Genomic DNA, 8,460 nt, shown 5'->3' with positions numbered 1-8,460 from the left:
AATGGATCAAATTTTACCTACAGCCTTTCTTTTCTTTTCCATATCCAACCCACCTTTACCCCTACCTCTTGTATCGCCCATCCCTCCAAGCGATATATCCCACCCATTAACACCCCAATAGTAGGCACACAAAAGGAAATTAGAATGATAAGAAGTCAGCAACAAGATCAACAATAAAGGAAATTATATGAATAAAATTGTTAGTGTGGATTTAAGACGTTCTTTATTTGGTTCATATTTATTATCTCTTATATGGCTGTGATTGTTTCTACCATCTCCATGTTGTGCCATTCCCTTTTTTAGATTTTCTTTTTCAAATTTGTTTGGATATTGTTTTATTTCCCCAAATTCTATTTTGTTTTTCTTTAACTTTCTACTCAGAATTTCACATCTTTTGTTTCATTTGCTATGTATCTTTTTTGGATGCAATTTTGTTATTTTTTGAATCTATTACATTGTTGAAATTGGGTATTTTCAGTATTTTTGTGCAGAGTATTAGTATCTCCATGCATAATAACATTATTTTTAGATTGAAGTACATAGAGATGGTGATGGGAAGTGAAAAGGAGATAGAAATATGAGAAGACAGAGACCAAAAAGGCAGGTCATGGAGAACAATTTTTGGTACAGAGAGAAAATGAGTTTGAGAGAGAGATAGGGTTGGAAGAGGGGATTCCAAAGTTTAGGGACAACATGTGAAATTTACCCTTAGTTACACCATCCCTCAAGGCTCATATAACTCGATATAAGAAGCATGGATCAGCAAGATCATATTGAAAGTGAATTTGTTAGGTAAAAGGAAGAGAAAAACATCAAAATAAATTCAGCTTTATAGCATTAGTTCTCCCATGGAAGAAAATAGAACATCTAAACAACCAAAAATAGAGCAGAGCAAAAAACTTATAACCAGCCATAATTCTACCCTAAACAGGTCTGGTATTATTGGAAAAGAGAGTGATCCCTTCTTAATGTATTTGCAGAAGACAACAAATATTCCTCTGAAGTCAAATATGAAGATTTGAATTTTAAGAAACAATACCTCATTTTGCCTTGGGTGCTTTATCTGGTAGGACATTATCTGGAAGTATAAGTTCAGGAGGAGTTTCCCGAACAACACCAAGCATTGAGTCATACTCTTCATCACGACGAGCAAACTTCTTGCGAAGTACCTTCTCAAACTCAATCTCATCAAAAGGCTTAGCATTTTCAGCGGCATGAACCTGTGCAAGATTGGAATAATTGGTGGCTGACTGTGAAATGAAGGCTATCTCTTCATCAGTTAGCTTTCTCAGAAAGTTTGCTGGATTTCCTCCCCACACCTGCATGTATTACTAACAAATTAATCTGGGATTTTACAGATCAAGTCTTAAAGGATTTAATTAATTGAAATAACATCCAAGAAGCAGTGTTACTAAGTTAGTCAAGGGAACAGTCTATTTAACATCTTCTCAATTCAGAAAACTTATAGAGGAACATTTGATTAGTGGTACAAAATAGAGCTGTTTCTACATTTTTTTCCTGGAAATCAATAATTAATAAATAAAAATTATTGCTTTAATATGCCATTCCATTACCACCTTTTAGCACAACTATGGCAAAACTTGTTAGGCAACTATTATTGAACATACCAATTCAATTACTCGTTATTCGTTCTTCATTGATAAATGCAAACCACTAATCCATATACCTATAAAATCTTGTTCACAAATCATAATAGCATGCATTAAGAAGATGTTTGGCATAACTTATGAAAATTAACTTATAAGTTAATTTTAACTTATAAGCATTTAAAATTTTAAGTAGTCACGCATTTAATTAAAATACTAAAAAGTAATTAATATGCAGTTGATGTGTTTGGTAAAAAGTGACTTATAAGCACAATTATTATAAAATGACTAAAAAGGATATTAAGTTATTTTAAAATTAAATGAGGATATATGGTAAAAATTCAAAATTAAATGAGGATAACATAGTAAATTATTTGGTCAAACTAACTTATGAGTATAATGTAAGCACCAAAATGAAAAACTCCTCTCTGCCAACTTTTTTTTTTTTTTTTTTTGGCTTATAAGTTGTACTTGTAAGCTTTGAAAATCTTCCAAACAAACGGGTAAAGCTTAAAATTAGAGCTTATAAGCTGGTTTGACCAGCTTATAAGTTAAGCCACACGCCCTCTAAACAGTCACATGAGAAGTACATGATAGGGCATTGCCCCAGCTACTTATTTGTTTGCTATTACAATATATCACAATGTTCAATACCTTTTAACTTAAAATTTCTTCAAAATTATACAATTCCTAATTTACATTCTGGTTACTCAATGTTTCATTCATGTTGCACCCTAACATCAGCCCCAACAAATATTGATGCATCCTAGTGGAGACTAGTTTGAATCATACGATGACCACCTGCCAAGAACATTACTATTGAAAAAAAAAAAAAAAAAAAAAAAAAATATATATATATATATATATATATATATATATATATATGTTTTGACATCCTTCTGCACAGAGTGAAAGAGTTGAAATCATACCTCTCTAGCAGGAATCCTAGTGTTTTGTCTCACAAGGGCTCCCGCAGCAACCATGCCATGTTTCTCGACAACAACACCATCAAGAAGCGTTGCTCCCATACCAACAAAAGCTTCATCCTCAACAGTACAGCCATGTAAAACAGCACTATGACCTGCTCATTTCAGAACGCATAAAATAGTTGAAGCACACATCAGGTTGGTTAACATTGAACATATGAACTCCACCAGATCACCCACCTACAGTAACATTATCCCCAATTATAGTTGGAAGCACCTTCCCATTTAGATTAGATTTTGCTACATGGACAAGTGAATTGTCTTGTATATTAGTTCCAGCTCCAACACTAATGCTGTTCACATCACCTATCCACAAAGCAAAAAAGTACAAGATTATTAAGGGAAAAAAAAGAAAAAGAAAGCCACAAAAATTTCAGGAATTCACACCCCGTTGAAACATATAGAACTTAAAAAGCAACTTGTAAGTTGTAACTTCCCAATGTATGGGCAATTAGAGGATTGCAACTCTTACCTTCAGCCGGGGAGAACTCTAAAATATGGACTAAATTTTCAAAAGATAATCATATGAACTCATGCAGTGATGATTTAGACTCTCCTATGAATTGTTCAGATGTTCATCATCTTCATAAAACCACTGGCTGGTCAAGTCAAGGAGAAAAAAATTCACAATATATCTGAACAGATGCAGACAGCAGAAATAGTAAAAGCACAAAGAACAAAGAGAAAGAAAAAAAAATGGTTGCACTAAGAAGTCGGTCTCTGACAATATGGGCACATCAATTTCATTTGTCAGTACAATAATTATAACTATAACATAATATTTTTTGTTACAAATTTCATGATGAGAAATTCTTCCATGTCAAACTTTAAGAATGAAACAGAGAGTAATCTATCCAATTATGTCCAATTAATAAACAAAAAGTTAAATGCACCATGCATAGTACAAGTAGTCTTAATAAATCATGTCATACCTCTCAAAACACATCCGTACCAAATAGATGATCCTCTTCCAACTTGAACATCCCCAATGATAGAGGCACTAGGGGCCACAAATGCATCCTTATCAACCACAGGGGCTTTATCAAATATGTTCATAAGAGTTCGATGTCTAGACACTAAAACATAAACGGAATTAGTAAATAGATACATGCAAACTAGAAAAATTATTACCTAAGTTATATTCATCCCCTCAATGTCAAAAATAAGAAGCAAGTTATGATAAGACAAAAAATTTATCATCAAAAGCTTTTTCATTGTGTGCTACCACCTCCAATGGTTTAGACAATGCAAATTACCGAACTTGGATAGACTTTAAGGCAAATGATAAGCAGCAAGAGTTTGAAACCAGTAATATGCAATTAAAAAACATAAATAACTTGATTGCATCAACAGAATTTTGAGAACTGGTTCAAACAATACCAAAGTGTAAAATATTCTTTCATCCATTTTCCACCGAGATGAAATCTGCTTGTGTGTCTTTTAAGTAGTTGTGTGAAAGATACATCTGTCCTCCAAACTTATATGATCCTTCATGTTCCTTTTGGAATTTTACAAAAGAAATCAAACTTCATAATACAGCTACTCCTCAAGAATTCCCTCTGCTTTCAATTTTCAAAACAAAACCCAAAGGATTTTTAACATATATCATAAGAATCACTATCAACTACCTTGAGAATGAATCATTTTCAAAAATGTTTGACCAGTCCGCCAATTCAAATTTCATCATCGTTTACTTTAAAATGTCAGCTAATTGTCACATTAGAAAACAATGAGAGACAAACACTGCCTAGATACCAGGCACAAGCTCCACTAAATCCTCAGTTATCTAGCCCAAGCACAAAACTGATCTAAGTTTGGGGGAAATTAAAGATAAGAGACAAATTGAAGTCATGAAATCCTATAAGAGGCATATTGGAAGAGAGAAGACAGAGAGGTGAGATCTAGAGTTTAGAGAAAAGATAAACTTACGTTGCTCTTGGAAGTAATAGTTGCCTTGGAGGCGGCAGCCGAGGCGATCAAGGGCCTGACCGGTCTCACGAATCCAGAATCCGACGGTGTATATGGCTCTGCCAAGGGTCCCCATCTTTTTCCTCTGGTTTGATCGGCGGTTATCTCCGGCACCTGTGAGGTTTCAGTGACAGCGAAGACAAATGAGCTTAGATGGGGGAGTTGCGGACACGGACCTCTTGAAGTCTCAGCTCTGAAGCTGCGAAGCAGGATAAATTTTGCTGCGGTAAAATACAATAATCCCATATATGTGGGAGGGCAAAATGGGGTTCTCTGTCCATATTGATTTACCAAGAATTCTCCCATGATTAACCAATAGGGCACCTGTCAGTCACAACCGTGTACGTTAAAGTCTACACTTCCTAATGAGGATTTTCTGAATTTTCTATTTTATTTTATAATTATATTAAAAATAATTTAATTTTTCAAGAAAAAATTAATTTAAATTAAAGTATAATAATTTGATAATTTTGAATTTATTCATTCCATAAAAAATATCCTCCTAAAAATATTTTTTATATTTTATAATGTTTAAGACACTAAGAAAAAATAGTTAATAAAAAATATTTTTTTAATTAAAAAAATTAAATCATTTTTAAATGAAAGTATTTCTTCTTTTTAAAAGAATTTTATTTTTTATTTTTTAAATTTTAATAATTTTATTATTATATATATATGATAAAAATATATATTATTAATTTAATATTATAATTAAATAATAAAAAATATATTTTACTTTTTAAAAAATGTTTTTCTTAAAAAATTTTTTTATATATAAGTTATTTTTTACGAAAATAAATGAAATCTTAATTTATAATTATCTTAATTTATAATTTTTCTAATAAGTGTAAATGTATACCATTAAAATTTATTTGATTTATCTATTTAATGTAAGATTAAAATTTACACTTTATTAAATATAATTTGCATCCATTTAATACAATATTCTAAATAAATTATTATTAAAATTGTAATTCTCCATATAAATGAGATGTATTAAATGAACTTTAATAAATGCATATTTGTGTAACCATTTGATTTGATTATAAAAAAAAATAATGTATTTAATATAAGTTCAAATGAGTTTAAAAATTCTTAAATTAGATATTTATATTGAAATATGCACGAAACTAATTAAAGTATATATAAATAGTGCATGAATCTATATACAAAAATTTAATTTAACGGTTGATAATCTAATCCTTATATGAGTTCGAATTTTTTATAAATATACTTAAAAAGAATGCATTTAATATAAACTCGAGTTCATATGAGAATGAGTTTAATAACAATTAAATTAAATATTTACAATGAAATATGTGTATAACAATTAATAGATAAGTATACATAGAGGGTACATGAATTTAAATTTAAAAATTTTATTCAATAATTAATAAACTCGTCCTCATATAAATTTGAACTCTCACATATATATTCAAAAAAATTATTTAAATGATTCATAATCATAAATTATATATTTATTACTTATTTAAAAATATAAATTCTAAAAAAATATAAATTATGAATATTATAAAATATTTTAATAAGATTATTACTAATATTTTAATTTTTTTTTTGTCATTTGTAAACATTAACTCTTCCTTAGAATCATTGCCGCATTAGCAATTTTATGTTTTTTTTTTTTAACAAATGCTATAACATTACATTTATTAAATATATTTATTTATTATTAATTTTAAATTGATAACAAAAAAAATTATAATTTTTAATACAATATTATACTTTTTTATTTAATATTTATAATTTTCTATGCAAGTTTAAGTAACAAATAAAATGTTGCACATTTTTTAAAAAAAAAAAATTTGCGCACGTTAGAAAATCCAACAATTTTATTAGTAATGATTAAGCTCGATTTTATATATCGTTAAATATATATTTTAATTAATTTTATATAATTTAAATATAAATATTTAATTTAATAATTATAAAAATTTGTATGTGAAAATTCCTAAATCCTAACCAGCAATTAGCAACACCGAAACCAAATTAAAAATAGGTCTAGTGGTTATCGAAAAACCCCAGGACAACTTAGTCATTTTCCACGCATCTGCAAAACCCTAATCCTCTTTGCTTATATGCTAACAAACTTTCACTCTGCTGCTTCCCTCGCCGCGCCTCCTTCTTAATCTTACCCACCTCCAATTTCTGCACCTATATTTGTTCTGTGACCTTCCCTTGAAAACCTCTACACGCAATCTGACAACTAAACATGCCGCCGAAGTTCGACCCTAGTCAGGTGGTGGACGTTTTCGTCAGGGTCACCGGAGGTGAGGTCGGAGCAGCTTCATCTCTTGCTCCAAAAATTGGTCCTCTTGGTCTCTCCCCCAAGAAGATTGGTGAAGATATTGCCAAGGAAACAGCTAAGGACTGGAAGGGTTTACGTGTCACCGTCAAGCTCACTGTCCAGAACCGTCAGGCCAAGGTCACTGTGGTTCCTTCCGCCGCTGCTTTAGTCATTAAGGCATTGAAGGAGCCTGAGCGTGATAGGAAGAAGACGAAGAATATCAAGCATAGTGGGAATATCTCGCTGGATGATGTGATCGAGATTGCTAAGGTAATGCGGCCCAGATCGATGGCTAAGGACTTGAGCGGTACCGTGAAGGAGATATTGGGTACTTGTGTATCTGTTGGGTGTACGGTTGATGGGAAGAACCCGAAAGACCTCCAGCAGGAGATTACTGATGGTGAGGTCGAGATTCCTCTTGATTGAATAGACTGAAGGAATTGGTATTTGTGTTTTTTTTTTTCCAATGTTTCTCCAGAATCTGGGTTTTTGTTTAAGGGCATTAGCAAGTTTATGAATTATTGAAGTTTTATATGAATGAGGAGATGTAATGTTTATTATTTTACCATTTTTGGATAATGCTTGGCTTTTAGCCATAGAATGAATGATCTTGATTTTGTTAGCTAAGGTTTTTAATTTAATTTATGATATTGATTACTCTAGCTTGTTTCATCTATAACATTCTAGGATTATTAGAGTTTGAACAAGGGTCCTAGTGTAGGTTTTAGAGAATTTCCCAGTTCAACCTGGTTGGCACAATTAGAAATTTCTGATGTGCAATGATAGTGCTGACTTTCTGTGTAACTGAATTCTCTTTGGGATTTCATTTGTTGTTCTGACAGTCCCTGTGGAAATCTATATTGGTAGTATTTCTGTTTTGTTGCTGTTTCTAGGAATTTATTGGACCTCTCTGAAATGAGGATTTTATATATTACTATATATGTTACTGGTTTTGGATACACATGAAACAGTGGTGATGAATTATGACTTATATATACTGTTCTATCTTAGTCCTGGCATATTATAGGTTTTAGTAAGTATGCATTGCCACCATATTCTTGCTTTTGGTTCTGGTGGATTCCTATTCTGTTTGCCATTGGGTTCCTATCCTTTTTGGGGTTGGTGTCCTCAGGGGACAATTCTTTGATGGTTCAATTTTGTCATTATTTGTCGGACAAAGGGTAGTTGAGTGCTTGTCAAATTTGGAAATGTAGAGATTATATTTTAAGCTAGTGTTTTGGAGGATGATTGGAATATTTTTCAGTTCATGATGTATTCCACTCAATGATTCAATCTGCATTACTTGCTCAGAGCTCTTTAGTAAAGATAAATCCACTTGTTTGCCTCATAGATTGGTTGCCTTAGAAACTAGTGTAGTAGTGTTATAGTGTGTTTTGATTCGGCATTGGCATAGTTAGTCTTGCTATTTGACAGAATCACAAAATAATTATAAAACATGTCTTTGTTCCTGGTGTTGTATCATATTTCTTGGATGTACATCAAACTATTATATTCTTTCTCTCTGATTTCCTGCCGCAAGGCTGTGCACCTGAACTATCGTTACTATGCTTCTTTGGGATTGTGATTAGAAGAT

At 31.5% G+C, this 8,460-nt stretch overlaps 2 protein-coding genes across 2 annotated transcripts; one reads left to right on the top strand and one right to left on the bottom strand.

The window, feature by feature from the left end:
• Nucleotides 1-812: 812 nt before the first annotated feature.
• LOC110667288 (gamma carbonic anhydrase 1, mitochondrial) lies at nucleotides 813-4,778 on the bottom strand. Its single transcript, XM_021828085.2, has 5 exons — nucleotides 4,523-4,778; nucleotides 3,526-3,669; nucleotides 2,774-2,899; nucleotides 2,537-2,688; nucleotides 813-1,319 (listed from the first exon to the last, which is right to left on the bottom strand). The coding sequence occupies exons 1-5, from the start codon at nucleotides 4,635-4,637 to the stop codon at nucleotides 1,041-1,043; spliced, it is 816 nt and encodes a 271-aa protein (XP_021683777.2). The 5' UTR covers nucleotides 4,638-4,778; the 3' UTR covers nucleotides 813-1,040.
• Nucleotides 4,779-6,578: 1,800 nt separating this feature from the next.
• LOC110667290 (60S ribosomal protein L12) lies at nucleotides 6,579-7,486 on the top strand. The gene has a single exon (XM_058143561.1). The coding sequence runs from the start codon at nucleotides 6,792-6,794 to the stop codon at nucleotides 7,290-7,292; it is 501 nt and encodes a 166-aa protein (XP_057999544.1). The 5' UTR covers nucleotides 6,579-6,791; the 3' UTR covers nucleotides 7,293-7,486.
• The last annotated feature ends 974 nt before the right edge of the window (nucleotides 7,487-8,460 follow it).

This window comes from Hevea brasiliensis, chromosome 3, assembly GCF_030052815.1.
Source record: "Hevea brasiliensis isolate MT/VB/25A 57/8 chromosome 3, ASM3005281v1, whole genome shotgun sequence".
NCBI lineage: Eukaryota > Viridiplantae > Streptophyta > Magnoliopsida > Malpighiales > Euphorbiaceae > Hevea > Hevea brasiliensis.
This window is presented reverse-complemented; position numbering and strand designations above follow the sequence as displayed.

Bases quoted from the DNA above. Each gene is read 5' to 3' on its own strand.
- LOC110667288 (XM_021828085.2), bottom strand. From the start codon at position 4,637: ATGGGGACCCTTGGCAGAGCCATATACACCGTCGGATTCTGGATTCGT. The intron at 2,900-3,525 runs GTATGACATGAT...CTTTGTGGATAG, and splicing joins GTACGGATGTGTTTTGAGAG to GTGATGTGAACAGCATTAGT. The intron at 2,689-2,773 runs GTGGGTGATCTG...TGAAATGAGCAG, and splicing joins TGGGGATAATGTTACTGTAG to GTCATAGTGCTGTTTTACAT.
- LOC110667290 (XM_058143561.1), top strand. From the start codon at position 6,792: ATGCCGCCGAAGTTCGACCCTAGTCAGGTGGTGGACGTTTTCGTCAGG.